We start from the raw sequence: 17,404 nt of genomic DNA on the forward strand, positions 1-17,404 counted from the left end.
ATCTATTTTTACTGCAGAGCTGCATGCTATCCACTTAGCCTTAAACTATGTAATCAGAAAAGGTCATTGTCGCTGTGTTATTTACACTGACTCAGTTAGTGCACTTCAGGCTTTGATCTCGTGTGAACCTAGTTCTCACTCTATAGTGATTAAAATTCGTAAATTGTTTAGCCATCTTCTTGCAAGGAATTTCTCTATAAAATTTTGTTGGGTCCCAGGCCATGTTGGTATAAGAGGAAATGAAGAAGCAGATGCAGCTGCAAAATCAGCTAGTCCTCCACAGCACACAATGCGTATTGAAGGAGGTGATTTCAAGCTAGTCATTAAAAAACGACTAGCAGAGAGATGGCAAAATATGTGGAACGCACAAGTCCACAATAAACTGCATGAGATCAAACCTACGATAGAAAATTGGACACACAAGAAATTTTATAACAGGAGATCTGAAGTTATTATTACTCGTTTGAGAATTGGACATACTCGGTTGACTCATCAATACCTTTTGAAGGGTGACGAGCAGCCAGTATGCCAGTATTGCAACTGTCCTCTTACTGTAAAACACATATTGCTCGATTGCTCTGTTTTTGAGACCAGGCGTAGACAGCATTTTGGAAATGCAAGTTTTAAACAGATTCTGGGTCAGAGGCCCAATCTTTATGATATATTAGACTTTTTAAAAGTCACTAATTTGTGTAAAGAAATTTAATTATTTATTTATATATATATCTATTTATTTATCTTACAGCTTTTTGTTCTTCTTGTTTGTTATTAATATGTATATATTCGTTTTTTGTTTCTGTTGCTGCTGTTTATTTATTTATTTTTGTCATATGTTTGTTATTTGTGATGTTTATAATTATTTACTATCTGTTATGGCGCAGCTTAGCCTATATGGCTCTTGTGCCAAAAAATTAATACCAAACAACCGAATAGGTAGATTAACAAATTTAATTGGTTTCATTTTTGTCATGCCAATACAAGTAAACTCAGTGGTGTCGTCATCTAACATCCTTATACCATCAGGTAACTGATCTTGACGAATTATTGTACGACATGAACTTGTATCAACAAGGGCTCTTATGTTTCCTATCATTGACACTTCAACTTTAATATATGGGCTATGAACTTTAGAAGTGTTAGCATTGATGTTTAAAGCATTGCTTTTTTGTTTCTGTTTCTTCCTGTCTTTAATCTCTTTTGAGCCTCCTCTTTCAGCATTATATTCATTGGCCTGTGTAATATTTTCATTTTGACATGTCTTGGCTAGATGTCCTAACTGTTGACATCGGGTTATTTGTAAAGGCATCTGAGCGTTTTACTTAGGGTCTTTTTTTATTAACTTCTCGTCTGTACGTTTAATAAAATCAACTGCAATAGCCGGATCCTTTACTCGAGCATTTGTATTATTTGAGAACTTATGAGGTTGTTGAACTTGAGTCTTCATATGCATCCTGGCTTCAGTCTCTTGCTCATCTATCTTGCGTGCTATACGCTGTAGTTCAGCAATACTGTGCACATTATGAGTAGCAATAGTAACTATGTGTTGTTTATTTTTTATTCCATCTAGCAAATAATCAATTTTGTCAGCTTCAGTAACATTTTCAGGACAGTTGGTACGCAATAAACACAGCTTAGCATAGAAGTAACCTGTGAGACTCTCATCTTGTCTTTGTTCTCTTTTTTTCACTCTGTCACACCACATTCTCAACGTCAGTCTTTCACCAAATTTGCTTTTTAAGCTTGTCTTCCATTTAGTCCAATTGTTAAGCTGGTAACCAATTGCTTTATGCCAGTTTTTCGCTGCTTTTCTCAGTTTGCTGATGGCTAGTGGAAGAACTTGGGTCTCAGCTAGTCTCTGTTGATTTAGAGTCAATTCAATATAATTCAACCATTCGTCAGCACTCTCTGTAGTAGTACCACCAAATTCAGGAAGAGAACTCGTCAAATCAGGTACAGTTTGGACTTCAATAACTGTTTTTTTAAGTTTCACACTGCCTGTTGCTGGTTATCTATTAATAATATTACTTTTTCCATTAGCGTTTGCATCATATTCATAGGATATGGATTTACAGCTTGATCTTCGGAAGGAGATTCGTTAAAGACTTGTTTTTCTTTTGCCTTGCTAGTTTCGCTAACATTCTCTTTTTCACTTAACATTGCGCTAGTTAGTCGTTCTATTAGTTCAGATTTTTTACCAACTCGTTATAATTGCCTTTTCTCCAATTCCTCTTTCAAATATTCAATGGTCCTTTCTTCTAAATCNTCTGCAAATTTAACACAGTTGTCGGGAAAAAAAAAATGTAAACAACTCCGATAGCAAAATAATTGTGAGAATTAGAGCGGAGGTCACCATTTGTGATAACAATTAGATGGGAAAGTTGACACATAGGTGTCAAGAATGCACTGTTATTGCCAACATTTGATGATCCTGTGACTCCTTTCCCACGACAATCGAATAAAATCTTGAGCCCCGGAAGCTCAGGGCAATCCAAAAAAAGTTATACTTGTCAATGTGTGCATCTTGTCTCCCGGACCTCCATACAACGGACTCAAACAAACGGAAGGAGAAGATATAGGTAGAAGACAGACCACAGCTTTGAACTTCCATACTTATCGCCATACTACGCCGGACTACGATTGGTATGTGTCGAAAGCCCCTCCTGCAAACTGTGGAGGTTGCGGGAGGGGCTTGAACCCGCAACCTGGCAGTTATGCTTGCCAGTACACTTGCGTAACTGGCAAGTGCACCACATGGCAAGCGGAGGTTGCAGGTTCAAGCCCCGTCCCGGGCCAATTTTTTATTCCAGAAGGTTCTAAATTTATTTAATAATTTATTTATTTTAAATTACAATATTAATGTACTTAAGAGATGGCTCCTAACGTCTATCTTCAGGGTTAAATTACTTTATACCAATTATTTAATTAGCCATATTATAGCCCGATATTTTTTATCTGTTCGTTTATAAAAATTTTTTTTTATTGTAAAGTAATTATTATCCAATGTGAAGATAATTAAATCTTTCAAATAATCAGAGACACCATACTTACATAAACTTTTTACAATCATATTTTTAGTAATGGAAGGGTACATAGATGTTATATCCAAACTCATCAGTTTATAGTTAGGCGAAATTTCACCTTTTTGTAATCTCGATATTAAATCATCAGCATTTTAACTATATTTTTAGTATTGTATATTCTGTAATAACTTCTTAATGAACATTTCCAGGTTATATAACAATGTAAACCTAAAGTCTATAAAAGGTCTACATTTGTTTTGTTTGTGTTTTAATTCTAACCGTGAATTTAGGAATTCTTACATTTTCTATTGGAACTATTACTGTACTTTGATGTGCCAGGATATAACCCTATTTCACTAGTTTCTTCAACTTTTTAATTAATGTTTATCATATTTCGATAAACGGGTTGTTTTCTAATTTTTTGAACTTTCCTTCGGATATAATTTCTAATTTCTTATTATCTAATTCATGTAAATCCATAATAACTATTTGATTTGACTTATCTTCTTTTAATAGGCATAACATAGTTTTTATTAAATTTATTAATAAACCTACGCCAGGTGTCGCCGACGTCAGGAATCTGATATGGCACCAAGAAGAAGAATATTTTTCTTTATGATCAAGAATGTACCCTTTCTTGATATTAAAATTTTTTAAATGTTTACATATTTTAATTCTAAGTTCATCGTTTTCTATTTTTTTAAGGTTACATTGAAAAATTGCACCTTCAATATCTGCGATAGTATTTATTATTCTATTGGAAAAAGGAAATTTTCTACCAGCATCATATGACAGCAAGGGAGATGGCTTATAGTGTGGTAATCTTTTTCATTTGTAGGGTTGGGTGTCTCGGGGATGTACTTTTATTTCTTATTTTCTATTGGTTAGGAAAATAAGCATTGTTGGGACAGGCATTGAAGAGAATAACAAAAGTAATTGTAAAAGCCTTACTGTCCTTAAATTCTAATGTTATTGTTAATTGTCTACATGGACTTTACTTATTAATAGGACTTAATACTGGTGTTTAAAGATTGGCACAGAATGAGAGTTAATTCAGGAAAGAACAAAATTTCTTTATTATATCACCAGTAGTAATAATTTCTGTACACATATGTGTTTCGGGCTAGCATGCCTCTCATCAGCAGTACTACTACCATACACTAAAAAGGTAACAACAATAAAACAAATAAGTTACTGTATAAGTTAAAAAAATCTTTCAGTTAGCCATAAAAACAATTTTAAAACTTACAGTAAATACATATTCCAATCCCGAGTATAAATGTATCTTTCTTGTTGTATAATTAAACATTTTACTATATAATTAAATTAAATAAATATAGTAAATAAAGGTTGTAAATTATTAAAATCTAACATCATCATATAATAAACCAAAAAACTCACATCAAGATTTTATTTTTCACCATTCAACAGTGTTATGTTAGGGAGACTGTTAACTGTGCTTTTTTATAAATGTCATCAAGTATGGTGCTCCAGGATTGGTGAATTATACGACTCAAATTATTGTTAATTCTATTTCTTTCTTTCTTTATGTTTAAATGTTTGTATATTTGACGTTTGTAATTATTTGATTCTTTTTTCTTAGTTTTTATAGTATCTTTGTTGATTTGGCACCCATAACTATTGCAGCGTTCTGCTACTGCAGAATTTGCATAATTACCCCTTATTGCACATATGTGCTTTTTTATTCTTCTGCTTAATTTGTTTTTTGTTTCTCCTATATAAGTTTTGACCGGATCACAGCTGCAATTGAATGAATACACAATTTCTTTTTTTTCCATTAAATCTAATTTTTTATCTACCCTATGATATAAATATCTTTTTAAATAAATTATTTTTTTTGGTATTAAATTTACTTTTCCATTAAGTATATTTTTAACTGTTCGAAACAGTTTAGGTACATTCATCAAACTTACACATTTTTTAAAATTTTCTATTTTTATTTCTTTATTATTAGTCCAGTTTAACCATTTTTCTAATATTTTTTGGGGGTAACTATTCAGTAAGAACATTTTTATGACGTGTTCTATTTCCATCTCTTGATTTTCTAATTTACTAGTTATGTTTTTAATTTTTTCTATGTACATTTTAAAGATGTTAAATTTCATAGCTTGTGGAACGTTGGTTTTATAATTTAGTACTTGGTTCTTAACCTTTTAGTGATGAGGGCCCATTCATTAAAATTTTTGTCTTGCCATGGACCACGAGCTGTTTGACAGTAATATAGATTTATATAAGGTTGTTCTATAAATTAAACATGTATAAAATTATTCGGAACCAAGAGTATTGTGAGAATATGGACGAGGGTCCAGGCCCTCTAATTGTCAGATCTGTTAAGACCTGCTCACCTTGTCACTGGATGGCTTTATTTTTAATCAGAACCCGAGTGGTAAGATTCTGTGTGGGTTTGTGCATAAGTAACAATGAATACCAGACAAGAAGGATATTAAATATAAAATTAACAATTTAATTATTACGAACAGTACTACAATATAATGGATACAAAGGAATAACATAATAAAAAGTAATAACAAGATGGGGAATACCTAGGTATGGATAATTCTTATATCTCTATGTTATTTTAAGCTAAACCCGAGAGAGAGAGAGTTTTACAATAAATTTTACCTCGTTGTTCATGTTGGGAATCGTTTTCTTGTTGATTCCTTCCTGGATAGTGGAGCTGGGAGGACAGGATAAGCTGGTGGATGAGGAGCACTCACTCTAGCAATAATCTGAATGAACTCCCATCATATGGATCTCTATGGTGAGTCCCTAATGTTGCTTGTGCATTTTGTTGCGGACTGTCGGTCGTATGGCAATTGGTGACGAACTGCCTCGAGTGTATGAAACCCAGCCTTTTTATCTCCATATTTTGCAATGTCATGATTATAAGAAATGGGTTATGACATTTGAGCAGGTGGTGTGCAAAATTCTAAGATACGAGGCGTGAAGGAAGGAAGCAAAACATTCTCAGTTCTTGTAAAAGTGCCACATGACAGAGCAGTTTCACAGGATGTAAAAATTTATAACCTTATTAGGTTATGTTTTATTAATTATTCCAAATTTTATCATTTTTTTATATTTTTGAGTGAAATTAAAATATATTATTTATTACGTAAAAGTATATAAATTATCTCAAGAACACCGTCAGATTGTCACAGTATTGTTATTTGCGAAAATGTTACATTAATTATATTATTTTAGTGCGATTTTTGTGACTGCATACTGTTTACCAACTGCTGAATTCTTGATTCAGTGCTACTCAAAACCAAACACATGTCGTCACTGGCATCCAACTGATATCGATGTTTATTTTTAATTAACAAAAGCACTGAGAATCCTTGCTCTCATAAATATAGGGTTCAAAATAAAGTTAGGTACCATAAAGCAATTTCTTGAATTTTAGGGAAAGCAATATCTTTTTGGCTCCAAAAATCTTTAAGATTAATTCCTGTCTCGAACGTATCTTTGCAATTACTATCGTGTTGCATTTCAATTAACTCTTGTATTTCACCCGGCACCTCAGAAATGTTGACTATGAAAGGATTGCGAATCAGTTTCCGAATACCTTTGTCCTTGCAGTCAGGAAAATAGCGATTGAATTCATTTTTCAAGTTTTGCAAATGGAATGTAATATTCTTCTGTATTTGTCCTTTAATTTAATCTCAGCATACTGTTCATCAATAATTGGGTTCAATGTATCAAACGCAGAAAAATTTTTTCTTTTGACTTTGCTGATCCATAGGTCAATTTTAGCGATAAATGCACTGATTTTATCTTTAAATGCAATTACAGTGGTACCTCGACATACGAGTTTAATTCATTTTGTAACCTTGCTCGTAAGTCAAATTGCTCGTATTTCAAATCAATTTTCCCCATTGAAATTAATTGAAATGCCATTAATCTGTTCCAGCTCCCAAAACACCACCTCAGTTGTTTTTGTTAAGTGTTTTTGAATAAGAAAAATGTATTTACAAGAAGAAACATATATTTATTTATAAATAACAAATACATATTCTATAAAAACATAATAAAAGAAAAAGTGAAGTGCTTACGGAAGCTCTTAATTTTCGTCACTGGTTTTTGCTTTTTTCGTCACACTTTGCTCATTTTCACCTGCAGATCGTTTATAAAAACTGTCCAAGGAGGTTTGTCCATTTCAGGATATTGTGGAAATGAGTTAGCAAGTTTCATTGAACAACTCCGATGGACGACCAGTTGCAACTTTTTTGGGATGATTTTTATCCACGAACTCTACAACTTTCTCCCACATTCCCAAGATTTCCTGTAGAGATAATTTCCTCCATCTCTGGCTCCTCTTCAAAACTAATTTTTCATTGAATCACTGTATGCTGCTGTGAATGTAGATCATGAAACTCCTTGGTTGTCAGCCCTTGAGACTGTTCCTCGATGAGTTCGTTCACATCTCTTTCATCCACCTCCAGACCCATGGATTTTCCCAGAGAAACAGTCTCCTCTACCACTGACACTTCAGGTTCCAATCCTTTGAAGGCCCTTTCAGCTACAGTCTCAGGCCACAGCTTCTTCCATGCAGAGGTTAAGGTCCTCATTGTAACACCCAGCCAGGCCTGATGAATAATTCTTAGGCATATCATGATGTTAAAGTTGTTTTTCCAGAACTCTCGAAGGGTAAGGTTTGTGTTCTCCATCACCTCAAAGCAGCACCGAAAAATGTGCTTGGTGTACAACTTCTTAAAATTAGAAATTACCTGCTGATCCATGGGCTGCTGGATAGGAGTGGTGTTAGGTGGTAGGTAGGTAGGTTTATAAACTTGAACTCTTTGAGTAAATCATCTTCGAGATTTGGTGGGTGAGCAGGGGCATTGTCGAGGACGAGAAGGGCTTGCATGGGTAGGTTGTTTTTCTGTAGATATTTTTTAACAGAAGGGCCAAACACCAGGTTTATCCACTCCACAAAGAATTTCCTGTTGACCCACACCTTTGGATTTGCTCTCCACATAACTTGCAGTTTTTCTTTTAAAATCTTATGTGACTTAAAGGCTCTGGAATTTTCCGAATGGTATACTAGCAGAGGCTTGATTTTGCAGTCGCCACTCGCATTGGCGCAAAGTGCTAGAGTTAAGTTATCCTTTGTGGGTTTCTGACCTGGCATCGTCTTCTCCTCTGCCGTTACATAAGTCCTATTTGGCATCCTTTTCCAGAAAAGCCCTGTCTCGTCACAGTTGAAGACTTGCTGATGTATCCTTTGGCTTCTATCAGTTTGGAAAATGTTTTGATGTAAACCTCAGCTGCCTTCACATTTGAACTTGCCTCACCATGCCTGACGACGGAGTGAATTCCGGTCCTTTTCCTAAAGTTGTCAAACCAGCCTCGACTGGCTTTAAAGGAGTCTTCCGATTCCTTGTTTGTGGAAGTGTGTGGAATCTGCTTCAGCAAATCACCGTAAATCGCTCATGCCTTCTCACATATGATTCTTTGTGTTAAGGTTTCTCCTTGAAGCTGCTTCTTTGTCACCCACACCATCAGTAGTTTTTCCATCTTTTCATGGAGAGATGTCCGGAGCTTAGAAATTATTGTAACACCCTTAGCTGGCATTATACCCTTTATCAACTTTTTCTGTTTAAGCACAGTACATATCATTGATGTGCTACGCCCGTACATCCTTGCCAAGTCAATTACTTGCACACCTTGCTCATGTTTTTCTATGATTTTACGCTTTAATTTAATAGACATCATCTTTTTCTTCGGACCCATGGTTATAAAAATAAATGTGATAATGTTTTGTAAATGTACAAAAAGCAAAAAATGATAATTTAACTTATCAAAAATGCTTCGAAAACGAGGGAAACAAGCACACAGACTGAGGTCTAGTCTTAGGTGGGAGAAACCGTTAGACGCTGCATATGACACCAACATGTGCTTTGCATGTTGGGGTCATGTGCAGCGGTGTAGTGTGCGTATCTGAAATCTTGCTTTCATGCATTTCAAAATATCACTCGCTCGGTGGCTCGTATCTCAAAACACTCGTATATTAGGGCACTCGTATGTCGAGGTACCACTATATATTGCTAGTGCCTTCCAATTTCATATTTCCTGACCCTTGCGGTTGAAGGTTCAATTTATTTAGTTGTACAAAAAAAATCCATTAAATAAGCAAAATGTATTTGAAATTTGAACTGACAGAACTCAGACAGCAACTCTGTTTTTCTTATTAGTTAAGAATAATTTTACTACTACTCTGTTTGTACAATTCCGACAGCATATTTCCTTTGGAAAGTCATGGTGTGAAAAAGTAGCGTTTTATGTTCAGAGTTCGTATCATTGCATAATTTTTTGAAGAGACGAGTATTAAGTGCACTTTTTTTAAATAAAGTTGACTATTTTTATAGCTGTTTTCATCGTAATAGTAAAGTATTCCAGGAGCGTTTTAGCAGCCAATGCTTGAATTATCATCATTTATTTAATAATTTTAGGATGACCTCACGGACCACTTAGGGTGCTTTCAGGGACCACCAGTGGTCCACGGAACACAGGTTAAGAATATAGCTCTAAGGGGACTGTCCAAAGTTATCCTGGCAGACAATTTCTCTCTCATTCTCACGATGTACGATCTAGGATCTGTCAATTAGGTCTGGAATGCGATAATTAAATTGTCTCGCATCTTGTTCTATGGTCACATCGGTCCTGTTTACAAAATAAGTCACCAATTTATTGGCTTTAGCTTGACAGCCAGTTACTGTTCGGGGAGGGTGATCTCCTGGCTTCACAGAAGTGGAAGTGTTGGAGCTTTTTGATGTTAGTATTTGTCATATTTTCCTGTAATTTTATCCTTGTCGATTTGCAAGGGATAGTAACCTTCTTATTGTTGTGTACCATGCAGTAAGGCTGGGACCAGGATTTCTTGCTCTGCCACAGCATTCTCTTTATGCTTTTGTTCTAGTATATTATTAATTAATTTCTTATATTTGTGGAGTTCCTCTCTGTAAAGTATGCTTTTTCTTTCTTTTGTGTGTTGTTCTTTGGACCATGCTCTTCTGAGTTTTTTAATTTTATGCTTTTTCCCTTCTAGTTCATCAGACCACCAGTGAGTGTGATACTGGTTCCTCACTATTAGAGATGGAAAGTTGCATGGCGTTTGCTGTTGAGTCCTTGATGTGGGCAACAGATTTGTCAGTGTCCTCTTTATTTCTCATATCTTTGTGATGATAAAGTGTGCCAGTTCTCTGCAAAGTGGAGTCTATAACTATTCCAATTAGTGATCCTTTTGCTGTATTTGTTACTATTGTCACTGGTAGAGTTTTGATGTTGCACTTAACTGATCCCTTGATGTGGGTTCCTATCCATGGTGAGGGGACCTCCCAGAGATGGTTTAGTAATTCTTCTTTACCATTCTTGGGATTAAACGCCCACTCACCACTTTATCGTGTGTGGTGCCCTGTATGCCAGAAAGGGGGATCCTGGTAATTAAGGGGCAACATAATGTCCCTAAGTCATGAACTGATCGATGCAGGCCGGACGAACATGCCAGTTCAAGATGTTAGACAAGATGTGCTCCTCTTAACTGCATTGTGAGGGTATAGCTCCTGGGAAAGAAATCCTGGTGTGACGGTCTACAGGAGTTTCCGATGTGACAGCATCCCCTTGTTGGGTTCCGTGGTGGGTAGGGTCATTAGGAGTTGAATATTTATTTTTCATTATGGATCCAAAAACCATAAAACGAAAAGACCAGATCAAGTACCAAGAAAGAAGGAAAACAATTCCAGTCAACCTGCTTATTTGATAATACAACCGGAGAAAAACCTTTATCGAAATGCTTTCCTTTTTTAATACAAAAATTGTTTGAATTGATTATTGGACATTTGAAAAAAATGCAAAAATTGAGATCAGGAGATTTACTCATAGAAACAGCCTCATCTCAACAGTCGGCAAAACTCTTAGCAACAAAGACACTAGGAGACATGGAAGTGACTGTCGCATAAGTTTATCTTTTTCATAAATGCATGAATTTTATCATACAAAATTAATATGTTCATGTTCTCACCTTGCAGGGACATATTCGAGAAACTCAATGAACTTCATATGTCTGACAAATAACACAATTTGCAAACCCAAGTTTCATTGTGAAAGAGATTAGAAAAATCAGACTTTGTTTCTGATAAAAAATATCATTATCTTATCTTTCAACCCTATTAGTCGTTTAAGGCTCGTGCCTTTAACAACCACCTTACTTCTGTATGTAGTAAAAGTTATTCGTAATACGCTTTTATATCCTTACATAAATTTGCAAACAAACGACTATTAAGTGCATGAAATTTTATGAAATTTATAATACGTATGGCATCATTTAAGACCACATTAAGATCTGGTGATATTTTTTTTAACTACTAATGCTTCTCGATGAATGATGCAATGGGTAAGAATGATATGGCCATTTGTAATAGATTTAACTTTTGCTAGAAATCTGACATGCTGTCTTTTCATCGTTGCTGCACTGTCAGAACATACACCAATACAGTTATCCCCGTCTAATCCTTTCTTGAAAAAATTATTAACTCGTAAAAAAATATCTTTGCCTGTTGTACGATTGTTCATTGGCTGACAAAACAGTAATTCTTCATGTATATTAAAGGCATAGCTATATCGAACATAGACCAACAGTTGAGCTAAATTTGTAATATCTGTTGATTCATCTAGCTGAATTGCAAATTTTGGACTTTCTTTAATTTTTCGTATAAGTTGCCAAAACTGATCACAGCTAATTTCTGAAATCCTTCTAGTAACTGTATCAATGGAGAGAGGAATTTTCTGCAATTCATCTGCATACTTTTTTTTCATGAATGGTTTCTGTAATTTGTACTGCAGTAAGTAAAACAAGTTATTCTCCAATTGTATATGGTTTTTTATCCTTTGCTATTAGGTATGATGCTTGGTAAGATGCTAAAAGATATTTTTTTTGAGTAAAAGCATACTTTCCTAACAAAGATTTGCTTTGATTTGACGACTTTAATAAACTTTGAAAATATTCTATAGGTTTTTGAATAAGCAGCATGTTTTGTGTTGAAATGCCTCAGTAATTTTGAAGGCTTCATGCTTTCAGCAGCCAAAATATCATTGCATAATAAGCATAGAGGTAGTTATTCGTCATGCCTACCGGTAGAAACTGTAAATCCATATTGTAAATATGATTCATTATACTTTTTTTTTATGAGCTGGTCCTGATGCAGGTTCTATTTCTGCCTTTTTACTGCTTCCCACCTCAGCAAGATCTTTTGCATCTACACTCGTAACTTTTTTTTTCAACTATTTATCCATATTTAAGCATCAAACATTTTTGATACTAGATTTTGCTATGCTTCATAATTTTTATATTAAAACAAACTTTCAAAATATAATTTTTTTGTTTTTATATATATGAATATATCTATTTTTGTTTGTGAATAATAAAAAAATAACTTTGGACAATAAAATAGCCACGACTATTTTTCTAAAAAAATGTGTAATTTTCGTTAGGGTTAACATCAACAGAATTTAACAGGGCGTCGCAGGCAATGAAAAAGAATTTTGCTAATAAAAATAAAGAAATAAAAGTACTTTAATTACATTTATTTTGATATATTATTAGCAATAAAATACTATGGAAATGTTTAGATAGTGGGTACTTTTGTTTTGAATGTAAATACATCTAACTTGANTATCGATGACGTAATACACGTAACTAAGGAGCGAACGAAAAAAACCGAGTGGAATTAATTAAGTTGGAAAAAAGAAAGTGTGCATTATAATCGAGAAAATGCGAGTATTGTATTAATGTTTAAAATATTGGTATTAAATCTGTCTTATAATATCATGACGACTACTGTAAAGCCGGTTATTCAATAAGAATAAAATACAATACCAATATAGCCCTATCGTTGAAAAAATTCGCTTATTTTTGCTAGCCTCGAGTTTTGCTTAGTAGAAATGGCTAAAAAGTGCGCAAAATACGTATGGAAATACGGTCTTACAGCAGCACCTGTATTGGACAACCACCTGTCTAAAAGACCACTTTTTGAAGGAACCGTGGGTGGTCGCCATAGCCAGGTTTTACTGTATATACAATGTAATGTAAGCAAGGAGAAAAAAAAAACAAGTGTAATGTAAAATACATAATTAAAGTTTTATACATAGGTACATGAAATACGGAGATTGCAAATACAAATAAGCGTGGATGTGTAAATTTAACATACAAAATCAAGAGGAATTAAGTGATTAAAGTAATAAAACATACCTCTCAATGTGGGTTCCTGTCCGTGGTGTGCCTAAAGACGCAGTGCAGCTAGCGAACATTATTCTATCATAGTTTAGGTGGGGAATAAAAACTCTGGGATTCCCCAATAGCGCACAAATTTTTGAGTTATGTTTAGTGATCATATTAAAATATTCATATTGTTTTTATTATATGTGCAATTTTTTAAGTAAAAGTTATTTTATATATTTTTGATTTCTACTATTTCTAAACATGAATCTATAGTAAATTGATCTGTTATTACTTTTTCTGCGATTCTTCAAATATTTTTTACGACCCACCTGGGGGTTGCGACCCCCACTTTGAGAATCAGTTGTCTAGAGAAATTTATCACACCACAAATAATGGTTAGAATTTTGTCAATGGCAGTAAAGTCCAGTCTAATTTTTGTTTTAAAATAGCAAATAGTTTCATTCTCTGAATAGTATGTTCAACATGTATCCTGGCATTTGCTATTTCTGCAGTTTACAGTGCATTGTGCTTGCTTAAATGATTTTGCTTTCTTACAAATGGTCGGTGTACTAAACCAATAGCTCTAGCAGAACAAGCATCTTCTATATGAAAACCTTTATCTGTCATTACTTGAGCTGCATAAGGATCAAGTTAATTTAACAAATTTGATTCCTTAAATATGGCTTTGTCAGATGCCACATCTCCATATGCTTTACTTAAATAGGTGAAAAGATCAGATGGGGCAATTTCAACTAATACTTAATCCCTTTGCTACATTTTTTCCGGCTGGAATGTAACTTGGAAAACCGTTTTGTTTTTGAATATTTAAAAAAACTTCATTTCAATTGAAAAACAAACTTTTTTAAAATTTTTGTGAATGCACCAAAGTTGATTTCTAAATGGCACCTTTTTCTTTGGATAATCAACTTTACAGGGGACATCAATGGTCTCTCTCTGTATGACTTACCCCCTCAATGTGGGTTCCTGTCTGTGATGAGGGGACCTCCCAGAGACGGATTAGTAACTTATCTTTACCATCTTTGGGATCTGAACGCCCACCCTCATGTTTGCCGTGCGTGGAATCCCGTATGCCGGAAAGGGGGATCCTAGTAGTTGAGGAGATGGAAAGTTGCATGGCGTTTGCTGTTGAGTCCTTGATGTGGGCAACAGATTTGTCAGTGTCCTCTTTATTTCTCATATCTTTGTGATGATAAAGTGTGCCAGTTCTCTGCAAAGTGGAGTCTATAACTATTCCAATTAGTGATCCTTTTGCTGTATTTGTTACTATTGTCACTGGTAGAGTTTTGATGTTGCACTTAACTGATCCCTTGATGTGGGTTCCTATCCATGGTGAGGGGACCTCCCAGAGATGGTTTAGTAATTCTTCTTTACCATTCTTGGGATTAAACGCCCACTCACCACTTTATCGTGTGTGGTGCCCTGTATGCCAGAAAGGGGGATCCTGGTAATTAAGGGGCAACATAATGTCCCTAAGTCATGAACTGATCGATGCAGGCCGGACGAACATGCCAGTTCAAGATGTTAGACAAGATGTGCTCCTCTTAACTGCATTGTGAGGGTATAGCTCCTGGGAAAGAAATCCTGGTGTGACGGTCTACAGGAGTTTCCGATGTGACAGCATCCCCTTGTTGGGTTCCGTGGTGGGTAGGGTCATTAGGAGTTGAATATTTATTTTTCATTATGGATCCAAAAACCATAAAACGAAAAGACCAGATCAAGTACCAAGAAAGAAGGAAAACAATTCCAGTCAACCTGCTTATTTGATAATACAACCGGAGAAAAACCTTTATCGAAATGCTTTCCTTTTTTAATACAAAAATTGTTTGAATTGATTATTGGACATTTGAAAAAAATGCAAAAATTGAGATCAGGAGATTTACTCATAGAAACAGCCTCATCTCAACAGTCGGCAAAACTCTTAGCAACAAAGACACTAGGAGACATGGAAGTGACTGTCGCATAAGTTTATCTTTTTCATAAATGCATGAATTTTATCATACAAAATTAATATGTTCATGTTCTCACCTTGCAGGGGCATATTCGAGAAACTCAATGAACTTCATATGTCTGACAAATAACACAATTTGCAAACCCAAGTTTCATTGTGAAAGAGATTAGAAAAATCAGACTTTGTTTCTGATAAAAAATATCATTATCTTATCTTTCAACCCTATTAGTCGTTTAAGGCTCGTGCCTTTAACAACCACCTTACTTCTGTATGTAGTAAAAGTTATTCGTAATACGCTTTTATATCCTTACATAAATTTGCAAACAAACGACTATTAAGTGCATGAAATTTTATGAAATTTATAATACGTATGGCATCATTTAAGACCACATTAAGATCTGGTGATATTTTTTTTAACTACTAATGCTTCTCGATGAATGATGCAATGGGTAAGAATGATATGGCCATTTGTAATAGATTTAACTTTTGCTAGAAATCTGACATGCTGTCTTTTCATCGTTGCTGCACTGTCAGAACATACACCAATACAGTTATCCCCGTCTAATCCTTTCTTGAAAAAATTATTAACTCGTAAAAAAATATCTTTGCCTGTTGTACGATTGTTCATTGGCTGACAAAACAGTAATTCTTCATGTATATTAAAGGCATAGCTATATCGAACATAGACCAACAGTTGAGCTAAATTTGTAATATCTGTTGATTCATCTAGCTGAATTGCAAATTTTGGACTTTCTTTAATTTTTCGTATAAGTTGCCAAAACTGATCACAGCTAATTTCTGAAATCCTTCTAGTAACTGTATCAATGGAGAGAGGAATTTTCTGCAATTCATCTGCATACTTTTTTTTCATGAATGGTTTCTGTAATTTGTACTGCAGTAAGTAAAACAAGTTATTCTCCAATTGTATATGGTTTTTTATCCTTTGCTATTAGGTATGATGCTTGGTAAGATGCTAAAAGATATTTTTTTTGAGTAAAAGCATACTTTCCTAACAAAGATTTGCTTTGATTTGACGACTTTAATAAACTTTGAAAATATTCTATAGGTTTTTGAATAAGCAGCATGTTTTGTGTTGAAATGCCTCAGTAATTTTGAAGGCTTCATGCTTTCAGCAGCCAAAATATCATTGCATAATAAGCATAGAGGTAGTTATTCGTCATGCCTACCGGTAGAAACTGTAAATCCATATTGTAAATATGATTCATTATACTTTTTTTTTATGAGCTGGTCCTGATGCAGGTTCTATTTCTGCCTTTTTACTGCTTCCCACCTCAGCAAGATCTTTTGCATCTACACTCGTAACTTTTTTTTTCAACTATTTATCCATATTTAAGCATCAAACATTTTTGATACTAGATTTTGCTATGCTTCATAATTTTTATATTAAAACAAACTTTCAAAATATAATTTTTTTGTTTTTATATATATGAATATATCTATTTTTGTTTGTGAATAATAAAAAAATAACTTTGGACAATAAAATAGCCACGACTATTTTTCTAAAAAAATGTGTAATTTTCGTTAGGGTTAACATCAACAGAATTTAACAGGGCGTCGCAGGCAATGAAAAAGAATTTTGCTAATAAAAATAAAGAAATAAAAGTACTTTAATTACATTTATTTTGATATATTATTAGCAATAAAATACTATGGAAATGTTTAGATAGTGNTGGTGTGATATCTGAGACCGATCTAATGTCTGAAGATGAAGCAGATATTCAGATCGGTCTTTCAGATCAAGGTGTCACTGCTGTCCGACGTATCTGCATTCATCGAGACGGTAAGTTAATACCAACAAAACATTTAATTGTGACATTTGACAAGCCAACATTGCCATCCTTCATTAATGCAGGATATCTGCACTGCCCCGTTCGTCCCTACATTCCAAATCCGCTGCGTTGCTTCAAATGCCAGCGGTTTGGACATTCACGAACATCTTGTCGAGGCAAAAGCATATGTGCACAGTGTGGGATGGAAGACCACAACAGCACTGAATGTAAAAGTACACCATGCTGTGTGAACTGTAAAGATGCCCATCCTTCCTACTCCTGAAAATGTCCTGCGTGGCAGAGAGAAAAAGAGGTACAACGGATTAAAACCGTAAATAACATATCATACACAGAGGCCCGTCGCATGGCCATTCCAAGTGCATCAACG

At 34.5% G+C, this 17,404-nt stretch overlaps 2 protein-coding genes across 2 annotated transcripts; one reads left to right on the forward strand and one right to left on the reverse strand.

The window, feature by feature from the left end:
* Positions 1–7,372: 7,372 nt before the first annotated feature.
* Positions 7,373–8,211, reverse strand: LOC111614786 (tigger transposable element-derived protein 1-like). The gene is made up of 2 exons (XM_023356147.1): positions 7,907–8,211; positions 7,373–7,838 (listed from the first exon to the last, which is right to left on the reverse strand). Exons 1-2 carry the CDS (start codon positions 8,209–8,211, stop codon positions 7,373–7,375), a joined length of 771 nt encoding a protein of 256 aa, XP_023211915.1.
* A 6,530-nt stretch (positions 8,212–14,741) lies between these two features.
* On the forward strand, positions 14,742–17,299 carry LOC111614787. Its single transcript, XM_023356148.1, has 3 exons — positions 14,742–14,830; positions 16,885–17,027; positions 17,100–17,299. The coding sequence occupies exons 1-3, from the start codon at positions 14,742–14,744 to the stop codon at positions 17,297–17,299; spliced, it is 432 nt and encodes a 143-aa protein (XP_023211916.1).
* Positions 17,300–17,404: the final 105 nt, after the last annotated feature.

The sequence above is a fragment of the Centruroides sculpturatus genome, unplaced genomic scaffold, assembly GCF_000671375.1.
Source record: "Centruroides sculpturatus isolate CEXI.00-Female unplaced genomic scaffold, Cexi_2.0 scaffold2245, whole genome shotgun sequence".
Classification (NCBI taxonomy): Eukaryota; Metazoa; Arthropoda; class Arachnida; order Scorpiones; family Buthidae; genus Centruroides; species Centruroides sculpturatus.